At 37.2% G+C, this 17182-nt stretch overlaps 1 protein-coding gene across 2 annotated transcripts in view; it reads left to right on the top strand.

The window, feature by feature from the left end:
* The first annotated feature begins 6389 nt into the window (after positions 1 to 6389).
* The window catches only part of IQUB (IQ motif and ubiquitin domain containing), a 123382-nt gene continuing 112589 nt past the window's right edge, over positions 6390 to 17182 (top strand). For both annotated transcript variants that reach the window (XM_067746880.1, XM_067746879.1), the window contains exons 1-3: positions 6390 to 6511; positions 11310 to 11734; positions 14013 to 14147. In XM_067746880.1, coding sequence (XP_067602981.1) covers positions 11314 to 11734; positions 14013 to 14147 — 556 coding nt within the window. In that variant the 5' untranslated portion in view covers positions 6390 to 6511; positions 11310 to 11313. The remainder of the gene's footprint in view (positions 6512 to 11309; positions 11735 to 14012; positions 14148 to 17182) is intronic.

Genomic DNA, 17182 nt, shown 5'->3' with positions numbered 1-17182 from the left:
TGATACATACTTCCAGCTCCATTTCTCCCATGATCCTTGGCATCTTATATATTTCACCAGCAGAGCTCCTGTGGCTGTTAATAAAAGGGGACCTTATACGATGTTTACATCAGAAATTAGAATGCTAGTTGTAGAATAGCAGTAGTAGTCATAGTAATAATAATAATGACTAATGTTTGTTAATAGAAAAGGCAATTTTCTAAGTACTTGACTAATGTTACTCATTAGATCTGCATTACAACTCTTAAGAGTCAGATGCTGCAAATTTTTCCAGAAAAAGAAACCAGAATTCAGTTGCAAGTAGTGCTCCCCTGCAATTAGGCAACATGGGAACCCTGGAGAAACTGAGGCAAAGAGACAGTGTAATAACATACCCAAGGTTACATAGTAAGATGTGGAGCTAACTTTTGAACCTAGACAGTCTTGCTCCAGAACTCATGCTCCTAAACATTATATTTTTTTATGAATATTCTTGGGATGCTGTCCCTCCTGCCTGTACTGGTTGGACTGCACCAAAAGAATGTAGATCTAAAAAAAAAAGAATGTAGATCTGCTTTCTTAACTTTTTCTGTCAAAGTACCTGTAAAAAACTAAAGTAATAAACTGGATTTCATTTTGTACAGAAATCTTCATATGGATCATAGGCAGATAATGTTAATGGGATAGGTATCTTAAAGACATCACTGTGTGGTCCACTCTTTTACACTTCCTAGCTGCCATTCCAACTGCCCCTATAATCTTACACCTGATTGTTTTTATGGCTGCAGATGTTTTCCAGGTGCTTTTTATAAACTTCCAGATTAACCTTTCCTGATCTGTTGCAGCTGATTCTTCTATTTAAAGATCTTCAGTTGTTGTTGAGTGGCTTCTAGACTAATTTGAGTAGTTTTCCGAGTGGCCCATTTCAGTCTCCCTGGGCTCCTCATAGGTCTCATTCAAGTAAATCACCCTAATCCAGGCACCTCAAGAAAAAGAAGCTAATCAGTTTGAGCTTTGCAGACAAAGAAGAAAGTAGCAGCAAAGTGATGCCCCCTTTTTCCAGTCTGTGGACTGAGTGCAGAATATTCAAATTTCTGGCATTCTTTCCTTTGGGATGAAAATGGCTTCTATCTAGGATAAGCATATAATTTTTCATTCATTGTGTAATGATTGTGAGAGTGAAAGGAAGTGTGATAAGAGTAATAGGTATAAGCCATGGCTATCCTGGGCACACAGGATATGGCTCAGCCTTGAGGGTTGCCATCCTTTCTGATCAGGAGAAGCTGGGAAGTTGTCTGCCTTTCTGAATAGAAAGGATATCATGCCAGCAGTGGCAGCCATCATGTGCTGCCAGACCTCAGGTGTCATTTTGCCTCTTCCCCATTATTCCACTCCCTGACTCCTTTCCCTCAGAATTAAGGATGGAAGTAAGGAAGCTTATCTCTGTTTTAATTTCCTTTTCTAATCCTAAAGTATAGTTAGAGAAGTGAAGCTAATTGAGCTTTTTTGTGGTTACAAGGCAAAGCAGATTTATTTTTGAGCACAGCCACGAATATTAGGATACTAGATAAAAAGGAAAGCAATCTTCTGTCAAATCTATCAAATGGAGAAGATCAGGCAGCTTACATTATTCTTGTGATGCTGGTGGGTGCAGGGGTGAGCAACCTGTCAGCCTCCATTTCTGAGCTGGAGGGGCCCCAGAGGCCCTGAGGCCAGCTCTCTTAAGTGCAAGGGTCCCTGAGGGCTGCCTCGTCCACATTTGCAAAGTGGAGTGCAGGGCAACTTCTCCCCAGGTCAACCCAGCTGGTCAACCTAGCCGGTTTGCCTGCCTCTCACTTGGGTCCAGGTGAGAGCTTCCTCAAATCCACATGACTCTTGTCACCAGATTCTTAAGTAGCTGAATTTAGGACCTACTACAATGGGAAGACTTGCTGTGTTGCCTTCAGAAGTTAAGTCTCTTTACCTGATGCTTCATCAGGCTTTTCAAATGGGCCTTCCCACTGGGCCAGCTCTTCTAATTCCTTCTAACAGCCAAGACAGTATTCCAGAGTCTGTGTTCTACTGTTTACCCAGGAACTCTCCCATGAAATTGAAGATCACTTTCATTTTTCTCAAAAAGCCAAGATCTTCAGGTCTTGCAGGACCTTGCCTACCGTGTTCTCCAACTGAAGAGAGGACTGACTAGAGCTTGAACCCTTGCCATGTCCCCAGTTATCTATATCAGGCTTCTTAATCACTGGAGGGCAGTTTGCTACCCTCACATTTTTTCTTCAAAGGGAGAAAATCAACAGTGCTCCATCGAAGAAAATTCCCACATATAGGTTAATATCAGCCTTTTCTTTTTACTCCCACGCTCAAGGGCTATATAGACAAATGGAAGTTAAAGAAACTGCCTATGCAAGTGTGTTCTGGGGTCTAGGGTAAAGCAACGAATCACCAAACATACCATGAGTAGTATTTTGCATCTTAATTCAGAATTTCCTTTGAAACTCAGTACTTGGTGGGATGGCAGTCTATACTACAATTACAATGGAGAAAAAAGTAAATGAGAAGATAGGAGTTTGGTTTAGAGGAGAATGAAGAGGTTTATTTTCAATAGAATTCACAAGAAATTGTAGGGGAGCAAAACTTGCCACCCCAATATGTCTGTGGTATGCAGATTATTTTGAGCTGAAAACAATCAAGGCCTAAAAGACTCAGGAAGAAATTTTGAAGGAAGCTATCACCATACATAACTATAGTATGAACTAGGTGTATAGACAGGGAGGAACCTAGCAAAGTCTGTTAAAACTTCCGTGTTCCATTGTCTCTGCATGGCCCAGCAAACATTTATTTACCAAACATTCGCTCTTCTATATCCTTGTGAAATGCCTTCCTCCCCTCTGAAGTCCCAAACCACTACTCACAACATCCTCTTGTCTTTAGCTAAAGATGGTATTTAATGTGAGGGTTTCAGCCATTTTGGTGAGTTACTCAGTCTTCCTGGGTCTCTCCCATGTTATGTGTTATTAAAATTTGTGTGATTTTCTCTTGTTAATCTGTCTCATGTCAACCTAATTCTTTGACCAGGCAGAAGACTCTGGAAGGGTAGAGGAAAATTTCTTCTTCCCCAACAAAATCAAAGTGGGAATGTGATACAGAAATTGAATTATTTATGGGGACTGAAGAAATTTATTCGAATGTTTTCATTTAGAGGTAATTAGCCAAAACTCTCCTTAGTGAAGGAAAATATGAGAAAAATAGTGAATTAGAATAGGCTACCCCTAAATCCCAGTGTCTTAATACAACAAAAGTTTGTTTCTTATTCATATTACATGTCTAATGAGGGTCGACAGTGCTCAAGAGTCACACAATGGATCTGGGCTGAGAATGATGACATTTCAACACGTGTTTTCATAAACAGAGGCAGGGGAAAGGGAACATGGCAAATCATATATAGAAACAAGAAATAGAAAACCAAGTTAAAAAAAATATTTTTTGGAATGTACTATAGAACTCAAATTTAACTTGCCACACATTGCTAACATAGAATTTTCAAAGTGGTCTTTCGTTTTATATTAGTTGCTTATTTTTTGTTGTGTGCGTACATGATATGAATGGTCAATTCGCTTCTTTCTATACATGACTAAATGAAAAGCATTGCAGAGATTCTTTTTTGAGATTTCTCATAATCTTCAAATATGTTGGTTTCTTTTTCAGGTGAACATTTTAGGCATTTCTAAAGGTAAACATTACTATTTTATGATAATATTTCACTTAACTCTCTTTTTCTGTGACTGGAGGGTTGGTTCTTTTTCTTAGGGTAAAATATTGTCCACAATTCCATATCTAAATTATAAACTCCAAAAATGTTTGAAAACGGGAAGTGTTTTAATAATTCATTTGGAAGCAAACCCTGACCTGAATTGAGAAAAGACTGTTTATGGCCTTTATCCCACTTTAATGTGATTATGAATATATTTTGTTACAGAAGTATTAATGTATTTGCTTCTGGAGTACTTCCCCAGACCCACTGAAGGTGTTACAGAATATACAGTATTTGTCCATATTACCTTTCAAAAATCTGAAAAAAACCTGAATTTCAAACACATCTGTCCCTTAAGTTTTCAGAAAAGGGACTATGGATCTGTATTTCCAGTCTCTTAACAAGCTCATAAAGGTATTATGATCCAAATTCAGTTCTTACAGATAATTTCTAAAGAATAATTTTCAGGTCCTTGGTCTAAATTATTCTAATATTTTTTTCTGATTCATTCATTTGCATTTTAGCATGAAGTAACAATGGGAAATACTTTGAAATGCTTGATTTCATAAAGCCACTAGATGGCGTCTTTGTAAAAATAAAAATACTTTAAAAGAAATGTATAAATAAAAGCTGAGATAAATAAAGGTGGATTCTTATTTCATGAGAAATAAAGGTAAGTCATTTTGGGCAATAAATCCTGAGAAAAATGCAAAGGTTTATGGTGAAAAGTAAAATGGTATTTTAAATTACTTTTCCACCTTTAGAATTGAGGGTCTTTTTCTGATTGGTTATTTTCAGCTTGCATTTACGTTTATTTTATATAACCAAACAACCGTATATCTCTGTGTGTGTGTATATACACATATGTATGTATGTGATTTTGATGTGCTTTCCAACTTGTATAGACTACCTGGGAAGCCTACCAATTAAGTTAGGCTTATATTATAAAACTGAGTTGTATAAAATCGCCTCCACAGCAAACTATAAATAAAATATGAACATATAGTGGGTATCAAGTCACATTTAAGATGGTGAAGTACTTAAGTTATCTACCACCAGGTTTTCATGCCTCCATCTCCTGCCTCTATGACTATGTCTAGCTTTTCATACTGTCCCTAACAGGGAGGGCAGTGAATGATACATTTTAAACAGGAAACCCAGAAAGGTGAGTGTTTAAAACCAATTAAATTCTCATTACTAGTAAAATTTAAGATACATTATGATTTTGAAGATGGGAGTAAGGGATCACTGGGAAGAATTTGTCTGCATATCTCCAGCAACATCTGGTTTATTCATGAGAGACTAACACTAGTGGTTATCAAAATGACCTTTGCTCTTCATGAATATGTGGATTCATGAAATGATTTAAATGCATATGCTTTGGGACTTTTCTGGTGGTCCAGTGGTTTAGACTCCAACCTCCCAATGAAGACGGCCCAGGTTCCCTCCCTGGTCAGGGAACTAAATCTGGCATGCCGCAACTAAAAAAAGATCCCGCGTGCTGCAACTAAAGATCCTGCTGAAACTAAGACCGGGTGCAGACAAAAACAAAAACAAAAACATTTTAATCTAAAACCATTAGCAAAGCCAATTTCATCTGAGAATATAACACATATTTTATATTGTTCTAGTAAGAAATATCTATTTTAAAATGAGATAAAGACGGAAAAAAATTACATTGGCCATTAGGAAGTTATTGGGGAGAGGAGAATGCAATTTCAACAGAATGGCATAAAGGAATGAAGACATTGAACATTATGAAGGAAGAATGGACCTGTACTATATATAACACAAATTTTAATTTTATTAATTAATCTTACATCCTTTTTAACTATCAAACGGTTTTAGGTCAAAGGCAGCATAGAATAGTGGTTAAAAATGGAGGTTCTGGAGTCACACTGCTTGCGTTTATTTCTGGTTCCCCCCCCAAACCTCTCTGAGCCTTAGTTTCCTCATTAGTAAGAGGAAGCTGATCACAGTTCTTCCTTTAAAAAGTCATTGTAAAATTTAAATTAGAAGTATATGTAAGTGCTTAGTAACAAATAATAATAAATGTTAGCTATTATGAAGCCACATGAAGTTTGTTACTACATATACAATAGGAACACAATTGATCCTTTCCCGCAATAATACGTGCTTCTTTAAAAACCTTCTCAATTTAAAGAATTTATAGTCATAGGGGAAAAAAAGCGTTTATAATTCAGTGATTAACAATAACTTTGCTTCTCCTGACTTAAAAGCGGAATTATTTAATAGCTGCTAACTCCCTTTTCTGTTTGGCTACAAGGGAGTTAAGAGCCAAGTTCCAAATTTAAGAAAAACAAGTAGGCACCTGTTGTACACCTGTGTTCTCCTTTGCTTAAGTCCTCACTCTCACTTCATATTTACATTTTCTCTAACCCTGATTTTTTTATATCCATAGCGCGAATCGCTGTCAGTATTTGGTTCGGAGAACTGTGCCATTTCACAAGTGTGAAAGACAGCTTAGAGAGTGGTTACCATCATAACCACTTTCGGACCTAGGTAGCGAGTAGGTAACAAATCCGCTCTCTCCCTCACCCCGCCCCAACCTCTGCTTCATTCCTTCTCTCTGCCCCTCCCCTGGCCCCGCCCCCTCCCCTGGCTCCATCACTCGACCCTTTTTTTCTAAGCGCGGGCACCGCCTCTTCTCGCGGGAGTGGTGCCGGGGAGGTTGCTAGGATACAACCGGAAACAGAATTCGGCGTGTGGAGTTGGCTTTCTAGGAGCCCGGGAAACCGCTTCTACCCGACTAACTGCGTTTCTTAGGTAGGAGGACAGGTTCTGGCTGACCTAGACTGGCCCGACCCCTAGGCCGACCTTGAGCGGGTGACTAAGGCGCTTGACTCCGAGGGCTCTGTGCGGGGCGTTGATGCAACCTGGGCTCTGGGGACTGTATGGCCACTCGGGAATGTTTCACCTTTGCCTAAAAAACTGTGCAATGGGCTTCCCTGGTGGTGCAGTGGTTGAGAGTCCGCCTGCCGATGCAGGGGACACGGGTTCGTGCCCCAGTCCGGGAAGATCCCACATGCCGCGGAGCGGCTGGGCACGTGAGCCATGGCCGCTGAGCCTGCGCGTCCGGAGCCTGTGCTCCGCAACGGGAGAGGCCACAACAGTGAGAGGTCCGCGTACCGCAAAAAAAACCAAAACTCAAAAACTGCGCAAAGCATCCCATCTTTCTTGGCTCCTTTTCTGGCTCTTATCTCTAATTTGGGATTCGGAAGTAGCGGCATCAAGCTAGGAGGTGTACCTCACCTCCCACCTCGAGTGTTTATCACGGTTAATAATATAGAAGCAAGACGTGTGTGCAACCCAGTCTGGCATTAGAAAATGTTTAGCCATCCATGGTGACCATTTTTCGTCTTTAGTAAATAGAGCGCTTTCAGACATTCCTCTTTCACTCCTCTCCACCCACGGTCTTTGCTGTGCCCTCTTAAGAAACTTAAAAGCTCAACAAGTCTATTTGGTAGAAGGGAAAACTGTATCTCTGCCTTACTACTTACACTAATATTCTGGATATACCAACGAAATTATGCATTGTAGGTGAAAGGGGGACGTTTTTGTATGCAATCATAGTAGAGTTTTTTTTTCTTTTTAAACAACTTTTTAAAGATTATAACATTTACCCTTGAATACATAATACATAATTAAAAGTTCAAACAGTAAAAAGAATGAACAGTGAAAATCTGTCTTGCACCCATGTTCCCCAACTCCCTGTCCTCCAGTTCACCTTCCAGAGGTATTCTACACATACACAAAAGTAGTCTTATCTGTAACATTGTACATACTGGTATGTGCTTTTGGTGGAGGAGAGGTCATTGAAAGGACATGACCTCCGGTTTACCCACTACCCAGGGGGGCAATCGGAGGCTCTTTCCCCCTCTCCTGTCCTTGGAATGTACCTTCTGCCCATTGTTCCTGGACTAGGAGATGTGCTATTGAGACCATCGGAACTGTATACCTGACTGAACCCAGTTAAGATCTCATAAACTCAGGATTTTGGCGGGTAGATGTTGAGACTTACTGTCTTTAGGCTGCCTAAGACAATCCTCCTTTGTAAGTGTCCTTGCTTATTAAACCTGCCACCTGCAATCTGGAGCGGTCTGCCTCTTTCTTCGATTGTCCTTGCCCTCTGTGTACCAGGTTCAATTTCTGTTTTACCCAGGGAATTCTGGAGGTTGTGAACCAAGAGCTTTGCTTTTTCACTTAATTGAACAATACAGTATGTAGCCTTTAGAATTGGCTTCTTCATTTATCATAATTTATTTGAGATTCACACGTGTGTATCAATAGTTTATTCCTTTTTATTTATGCGTGGTATTCCATTTTATGAATGCATCATAGTATGTGTATCCATTCCTCAGCTAAGGAACGTTTGTGTTGTTTCTTGTTTTTGGTGATTAAAAATAAAGCCTTTATTAACTTTTGTGTGAAGATTTTGAGTGAATGTAGTTTTTCATTCCACATGGGTAAAGGATACAGATTGCTGGGTCATATGATAAATGTGTTTAATTTTACAAGAAACCTGACAAACAGTTATCTCAAATGCTATATCAGTTTTCATTTTTGCCTCAAGGTATAAGAAAGAGCTCCACTTGTATTCATACTCACTGGCTATTGTTGGGCTAAAATTTTTTAAAAACTATTCTAATAGATGTGTAGTGAAATCTCATTGTGATTTGAAGTTTCATTTCTCTAATGACTAATGATATTGTGCATTTTTCATGTGCTTGTACTCAGGGCCAGGGTTAGAGTGAGGCAACTAGGTCTAAAATTTTAGGAGGCATTTATTCTCAGGTGCAAGTGCGTGTATAAGGTAGCGCAGGTGCCACGCTTGCCTCAATCTTGTCCTGGCTCTGCTTATTTGCTTTCTTGTGTGTATTCTTTGGTGATGGATCTGTTTAAATCTTTTCCTCATTTTTTTCACTGTTTTTTTTTTTCTTATTATTGAGTTTTGCAAGTTCTCTGTATATTCTGTGTACAAGTCCTTTATCAGATTAAGAGTTTTGCAAAAAACTACATCCCAGTGTATGGTTTGCCTTTTGATTCTTCTAGTTGTCTTTTTTGAAGAGCAGAAGTTTTTGATTTTGTTGCTGTTGCTGTTTTAGAAGATGCTGTCTTGGCCATTTTGGGGGGAGGCTGACCCACCAGATAGAAACAAAAGCATTATCTCAGATTCTCCAAAAAGGGTAGATAATTATGTTGCTAGGAGGTAAGGCTTCTTTATGGTGCTCTCTTTCTAATCAGGCCACTAAACTTTGTTATAGGAGAAAATAACCAAAAGGAAGATTTTTGTGTGTGGGTGAGAGCCTAAAGAAGTTTCTCGAACTTCTTAAAAGTTGAAGTTTTGTTCAGTTTTGTCTCATTTTTTTTCTCTTTATTGTTCTGGAATTTTAAAACTTTATTTCAGTTCTTTTATTGGTTCTTGAAGTTTAACTATGCATATTTAATTTAACAATGTCTAGAGTTAAGAATATCATAGCTCTCAATTTTGTAAACAGTATAAGGAATTGATAATAGTTTATTGTCATCTTTCCCTTCCCAGTTACATATTCTTATTGTCTCATATTTTAATTTTCTGCTATTATTTTGTGTTGACAATATTTATTTGGGTTTACCCATATGTTTATGATTTATTTGTTAGCCTTTCCTTCTTGCGCTTCAGACTTACATTGGGCCTATTTTATTCCTCTTCAATTGTATCCTTTAGAAGTTCCTTTAGAGCAGATATCTTGGTGATAACTTGTCTGTAAATGTTTCTGTTTTTCTTCTTGAAAGATAGTTTTGCTGGGTGTACAATTCTGGGTTGATAGCTTTAATTAGTCTATTATTTTAATTAGTCATGTGCTAATTTAATTAGTCATGTGCTAACCTTCCTTTAATTAGTCTATTATTGCCTTGGCTTCTATTTTTCTGATGAGAAATTGCAGTGATTTTACTTTTCTTTCCTTTGCATTAATGCCAGCAAATATGATTCAAAACAGTGGATGATATGTCCTTGATCACTGTTTGCTTTTCGGATTTTCTGTTATTCTGTAATTTAATTACAATATAAATGGCTATGAATTATTTCTATTTATCCTGTTAAGTATATTTTTATATTGTGCTTCCTGGACCTGTAGATTCATATTTTTAATCGGTTTTGAAAATTTTTCAGCCATTACCTTTTATGATATTTTCTCCCTTCCATCTTTGTTTTCTTCTAGGACTCCAATTTGGCACATGCCAGATCAGGGGCTGGCAGACTTTTTCTGAAAAGGGCTTCACAGGCTACGTGCAGTCTCTGTTGCACACTCTTTGTTGTTTTTTTAATATATTTTTTTAAAATTTTCTTTTATTTATTTATGGCTGTGTTGGGTCTTTGTTGCTGCGCACATGTAGGATCTTCCCGGACCAGGGCTCAAACCCAAGTCCCCTTGAGTTGGCAGGGAGATTCTTTTCTCCATGGCTCTTAATCTCTCATATTTTTCATATCCTTATCTCTTTGCAACAGTCTATATACAATCTTTTGATTTATCTTCCAGTTCACTAGTTCTCTCTTCAGCTTTAATGCTGTATTCATTGAATTCAACAAGTATACATTTTTATTCAGGATATTGTTATTATTAATTATTTTTAATTTGTCATCTGGTAGCCAGAGAACTTCACTAAGGTTAATTTTTTTCTCCATAAGGATATATGCTTAAGTGAAAGTCCCAAACACAACTTTTCCATCGCACTACTATTTCAAGTTTTAATCTTTCCTGTGCTTTTGCCTCGGAAATCAGCCTCAGGGTCACTTCCCCTATCCCCTTTCCCTGGCTGCCAACCTCTATAGGTAGGCTCCTGGCTATACTGGCTTCTCACTGCTGTGATCCAGCTCCTGCCTCTGATGCCTGGCTCTGGGCTGCTCTGGCCCACCCTGGCCCAAGCTCCTGTATGCTGTCGTACTGTTTCCCAACCTAAAACTCTTGGTTGCTGTAGCTTAGGCCCTAGTTAGCTCCAAGATCAACCCACATTTGTTTGTTGATATGTTTGTTTTGGGGGACAGAGGTCACTGGACACCTCTGCTACAATTTGTGAGAGCAAAGCTACTACAGTGTGTACTTTCCAGCATATAGTTGCTGTGGAGATGTCAGGTTCCTTGGAGCTTCTATTCAGTTGCAATGTCAGAAGCATAAATAGACTTTTTTAGAAAAAAGGCTATTGAAAAAAATTTTTCTTTCACAAGGCATTGTTCATTGAATAAGAGATGACAATATATTTTAGAATTTTTAAAATATATTCTTCATAGAATATTTCTCTCAAATTTATTGTGTTTTGAGGTTCTTTTTTTGGTACACATGTTTACTTTCTGTGGTGTTTTTATTAAAAATTCACCAATGTTTTTTGCCTAATGCCATTACTAAGATAATATTAAAAAAATAATGAGCCACATTATAGTATACTATGAACATTGCTGTATGCCAGCAATGAATTTGATATTTGGTGTAGAAGTTTTAAGTGTAGTAAATATATATATATATATATATATATATATATATATGTATTATTTATTTATTTATTTATTTATTTATTTTTAATTCAGGACAATGTCTGACCAGGAGGAAGGATCTGATGCTCAGAATGTTGATTCATCAAAAGAAAGAGAGGATGCTTTTGGGACTACCAATATTCCAGTTCCCTCAGAAGAGGTTCCAGAGTCAGATCAAACTGAAGACTGTGAATCTGAACTAGAACCATCTAGTGGGGGCCGTGAAAAACGTGTTGAGGAGCCGAGTGACCAGAGCGTTTTAAACCTGGAACTAAATGATGTCAAGCAACTCATGGAAGACGTTACGGCAGATGAACAAGTTTCATATTCTCCAGGAGACGGTGGAGAGTCTCTAGCTAAATCTGATAATGCAGTGCAGTCAGCTGAACAATATTCAAAAGATTCTCTGGCATTTCTGGAAAAAATAAAGGCTGTAGAGGAATCTCTGAAAACATCAATGAAAGATTCGTCAGCAACAGGTATTACCTAGGGATGATAGGGTATTTTTTCCGCCTCATTTTGAAGAATGGTTGTTTTTTCTTGTTCGCTTTTGCTTGAAGATTTATTTTATATTTGATATTACTTTCCCACTCTCTTATCCACCAAACCTCTGTGGCTATGCCACTTGAATCTCTTAATTATGTGTGAAGCCTCTCCTTTATTCTGCAGTATCTACTTCCCTAAATGAAGGAGCATCAATAAATTTTAAAGTGTCGTCTCTCTGTTTTTCCAAAATAAAATAGGTTCTTAAAATGTTTAGGGAGAAATTTTTGAGTATAATTGTAATTCTTTTGCATGCCATTTTGGAATTAATTGTACATAGCTAGCAAGTAGGGGGATGGGAACTTGACACCATATTTTTCTAGTTTCATATACAGTACTCATTCTACATATCTCGTTGCTTTTACATATTTCCATATTTCTGCTTAGTGTTAACTTTATATTAAGCTTCAGAAAAATCATTGTTGTCTTTCATTATGGGTTAATTTTAAAGACATAATGTTGATCCCATGGCATGTGGAAGTTATTACTACATTCTTGATAACAAAGCAGAAGGGGAGCAGCAAGAAGGTGGTTACATGGAGAATTCTACCTGGGTGGTTAACTGACTGCTCCTTCCTCCCTTGTCCATAACTTTTGAGAGAGTTTCCATCCATAGAGTGGAGAACATGGGTCATCATTTAACAATAACAGCAGCTTAGTCTGGCTGGTACAATGTAGCTTTTGAATCTAGTGGAGTAGTTAGCTCTTGCAAGTAAGAATAAAAAGGAGGAGGAAAAGTAATCAAGCCCATTTATGCCTAATTGAAGCTATTATCCCTCAATTACATTATTCATTGTGAATTTGGGCTCCATTTTTTGATAATTTTGTGATTATAGCTTTTACCAAATATATGATGATTTAAAAAAAAAGTGGTCTTGGTCCTGTACTTCCTGAGGCTCACAGATTCCTGAACAAACTTTCCCTTCCCAAAGCTTAGGAAGTCACTGCTATGGAAAATTTAAAATACATTAATCATAGAATGTTGAATCCAGTAAACAATTAAAATAGCCTTCTGATAATGTAGCATCTGTGAGAGTGTTCTCTTACTAAGAGAGAACTGTGAAAATAATATTTAACAAGACTAAAGAACCTTAGCATCAATAATGCCTTGTTACATTTCATGCTGGGACTAGTGATGAATGTCTCATAGAGCTTTATGAAAACTGTCATGTCAGGCATCTAGAAATATATGAAACTTTTTGGTCTACATGTGTACTCTCCACTCCATCTTACTTATATCTTCTCCATTAAAATTTAAAGTCTGTAGATATAAAAGTAAAAAGTTTACCCCATCATAATTAGTTTTTAAGTATTATATACCCTCCCTATAATTTCTGAACAGATAATCATTTTATAGTAACAGTTTTTCTCTATTTTTAACATGTGTCTTGATTTTTATTTTATAGAGTTGGGAGTGAGCTACATAATGTCCATTTTTGTGAAAAGTAGATTTGTGCATAGTTATTCCAGATATTTGTAAAAAACAATGATTTTCTGTTGTGCATTTTGCCAGCTATAGATATAAATCAATTATGGGAAGAAGAATGGACTTAGATAATCTTTTGTCATCGCAAGGTCAAGGAAAATTTTCTTTGAAAATTTCCCTATTGGTTTTTCTTAACTTCATGAGTACACACTGATTTCCTGATGCATGGTATAAATATCTAATCAAAGCATGTATGTTTCTAAGTTCAGGTCTCAGGGTCTCCCTTTGTAATACTACACAAAAACACTTGATGTTCTGAGATGTTTCCTATGTTTATATCTGAATTATATATACCAGATATTGGGAATCTTTAAAAATTTTAAATGATTTTAAAAGAATCTTTAAAAGCACTTTAGTTTCATTTCCTCCTTCTCACAGTATTCTGGGCAAGGAGGTAATCTCGAACGTGCACTGATCCTCATATAAGGCAATGCAAGAGAGATCTGAACTTTGAGCTGGAGTTGGGGGAGCAGGCATTGACCATTGATGCTAATTCTTGAGATTATGCATTGATTTTCAAAGCAAAATGCTGCAACTGAATGTTTGTCACTTCTCCTCTTAGAAAATTAACAGTAGCTCTTATTATGGAGGTGTGGTGGGAGAACATGGCAGAGACAACCTGCATTCTATGTGATTACAAATTGTCCCATATTTCTCTGCCTGTGGATTCTATGATGCTGACCCTTGCTTTTAACTGTGATTCTTTTTTTCTCTTATTTTTTCTACAGTAAAAGTTGTACTTCTTCCTGTGGGCCAGGAAATTATAATGCCCTTTAAAGTTGACACTGTTCTAAAACGCCTCAAGGATCATTTTTCATCTCTATTAGATGTCCCATCTTATGTCCTGCAGATAAGATGTGCAGGTAAGCTTGGAGGCTAATAAAACTTATCAAGACTTCTCTTTGATTTGTTAAACTAAATATCTTCATGTTTACTGTTTGAACATTATACTGTGGTTATATATTCATTCATTCAACACATTATTATTGAGGACATACTTTGTTCCAAATACTTTGCTAAGAGCCAAAGATATAAAGAAACATGAAACAAAATCCCTGTTTTCAAGTTGTTTACAGACTAGGAAGGAAGAAGATGTATGCTGTGGTTACCACACAGTGTGTAAATGTTTTGATGGAGATATGTTCAAAAAACTGTGAGAATAGCGAGGAAGGAAACTGGGAGATTCTAGAAAGCTTCATCTGATAAAAGTGATAATACGTTTGCTAAGTCCCAAAGAGGTGAGAAAACCTGGGACTTTTGGGAAGTAGTAAGGAATTTAGAGGGAATAGAAGTAAATTATATATGGGAAGTAGGAGGAAATGAGGTTAAAAAGATAGATGATGAATGAGCATGTATATATAGAAAAAGAAGAGGACTGAAAATGGTTTATCAGTCTTCTGTACATTAAGATCAGTTCACATTCTGATGATGTTCAACTTTATTTATATTTTGTGGGCAATATTGAGTAGCCCACCTTATATTAGCCTTGTGTCATGAGAGGCTGAGGTCTTAGTAACTGTGATAGAATTAAGCAGACTAGAATAGCTCAGGAAATGTTTCTGTAGAATATGCCTGCACAGATCATAATATTTTATTTTAAAAAGTTTGATATTAACTTATAAAGATGCCACAAGTTTCTAGGGCAATAAGAACATTTTTTTGGTGGGAAAATCCGAAGTGCTAAAAAGGAATAAGCCATACCTATGAAGTTCTTCCTCCTTGCCAAATCAGAGAAAAACAATCAGTTCTGTTTCAAAATTATTTTTAGAAAACTATTGTAATGAATGTGCTCCAATAGTAAGATGTTCATGTATTCAAACAACAGGTTACTAAAGCTTGATTGAGGAAACAAAGCTAAAATTTAAATAGTTATTGTAACAATAATGATACTGATGATGATAATGATCATGTTGATGATGATGGCTAATTCAATGAGCACTTACTATGTGCTAGTCCTTCTACAGAATATTCTGCCTACATTATCACATTATCATTCAATCTACACAAAAATCCTTTGAGGTAGGTATTACTATTAATTTTTTTTGAGAGATGGAAACTAAAGCTTGAGGAACTTCTGCAAATTCCCAAAGCTTATGAGTGGCAGAGTCTGAACTTAAATATAGGTATGACTCCAAAAAGGGAATTTGGAACTGCTTGGCATTAACTATAAGGTGAAGTTCAAAACTGGAGAAGAGAGAGCACTTTGAGACTGAGCACCTGGCCAGTGGTACCTAAGAATCTATTTCTTTGCACTTCATGACTTTTCTTCTTTATGTGTAAATACCATGCATCACCACTGGCTTATGTCAGCAGCAATAAAAAAAGAGCTTGATTCTGTGCCAACCACTCTCTAAGACAGGTACTTTCTTCTAGTACTAGAACTGGAGTCCAAGTTTGGTGGGACTAAGCCTACAATAGAAACAATTAGAGGGCTGAAGAGGGCTCTGTGTTAGTTGGAAGAGGAATCTCTGTTAGTTTCCTATGACTATTGTAACAATTAACAAATTTAGTGGCTTATTTTGCTTATGGTTTTGGAGGCCAAAAATCCTAAATCAATTTCACTTGGATAACATCAAGGTGTCAGCAGGGCTGTTCTCCGGAGGCTCTGGGGAGAGTCTGCTTCCTTGCCTTTTCCAGCTTCTAGAGTTGCATTTCTTGCATTCTTGGGCTTCCTCATCTTCAAAGTCGGCAGCATAGCATCTTTAAATCTCTCTCTGCTTCTGTCATATCATTTTCTCTGTAGTCAAATCTCCCTCCTCCTTCCCCTTAAAAGGCACTTATGATTACATTTAAGGCTTATGTGAATAATCCGGGATAATCTACCCATCTCAAAATCCTTAACTTAATAAAATCTGCAGTCACTTTTTCCATATAAGGTAGCATCCATAGACTCTAGGAATGTACATGGATATATTTTAGGGCCATTATTCAACCTATTGCAAAATCCATATAACGTTAATTTTTTTTTTTTTTTTTTGCGGTACGCGGGCCTCTCACTGCTGTGGCCTCTCCCGCTGCGGAGCACAGGCTCCGGACGCGCAGGCTCAGCGGCCACGGCCACGGCCCAACTTATACCCCTGGACCGGGGCACGAACCCGCGTCCGCCACATCGGCAGGTGGACTCCCAACCACTGCGCCACCAGGGAAGCCCAAAACTCAAAGATTTTTGAATGTGCTTTCTTGAACATAGCTAAAATAGACTAGTGGTATCTGACATATTTCTAAGAATGAGTAAAACAAACCTTTGCTATGTTAAATTCCTAATTGTAATTTAGAAAGAACATACATTGGAAAACTGTTATAGTTTCTATCATTATACAAAGCAGCAGCCAGTAACATTGTACGTATTTATGTATGCCTTAAAATACAGAAAGAAATTTATAGTCAGTTTATGAAATAAACCAGTGGGGTTGGGGGTATAAGTTGAAGCAATAAAACATAAAAGTAAGGTGATGATGTACACTTTTTTCAGCAAAAAACTGAGTCTTAGCTCTACCTTGGCATGAATTAATTTATATGAATTTCTGATTATAGAAACAGAAAGGAAGGGATTCTTTAGAACTCTGAGTGTATACATTAGGAGTGTGTATTAAAATAATCAGGCTTTCCCTGATATGGATATGTCCTATGCTTATGTATACAACATTGTGATTTTTTTAGAGGATCGATGTTTAGAATATGATTTTGCTTATATTATAGAATGTGTTTTTTATTTTTAAATGTTTATAATTGCATGGTTATTGTATATTTGTATTTCTGATTAGTTGAGAGTTGTATTTTTACTTTACTTATAATGCTGAATTCTTGCTCAGGAGTACCACCTTAATTTTTTCCATTGTGGAGTTTTTGATACTAATAATACAGCAAGAGGTGGACATCATCAATACGCTATTTGGTA

This window comes from Pseudorca crassidens, chromosome 8 (genome assembly GCF_039906515.1).
Source record: "Pseudorca crassidens isolate mPseCra1 chromosome 8, mPseCra1.hap1, whole genome shotgun sequence".
Taxonomy (NCBI): Eukaryota; Metazoa; Chordata; class Mammalia; order Artiodactyla; family Delphinidae; genus Pseudorca; species Pseudorca crassidens.
Note: the sequence above shows the minus strand (reverse complement) of the source record. Positions and strands in the feature narration are given on the sequence as shown.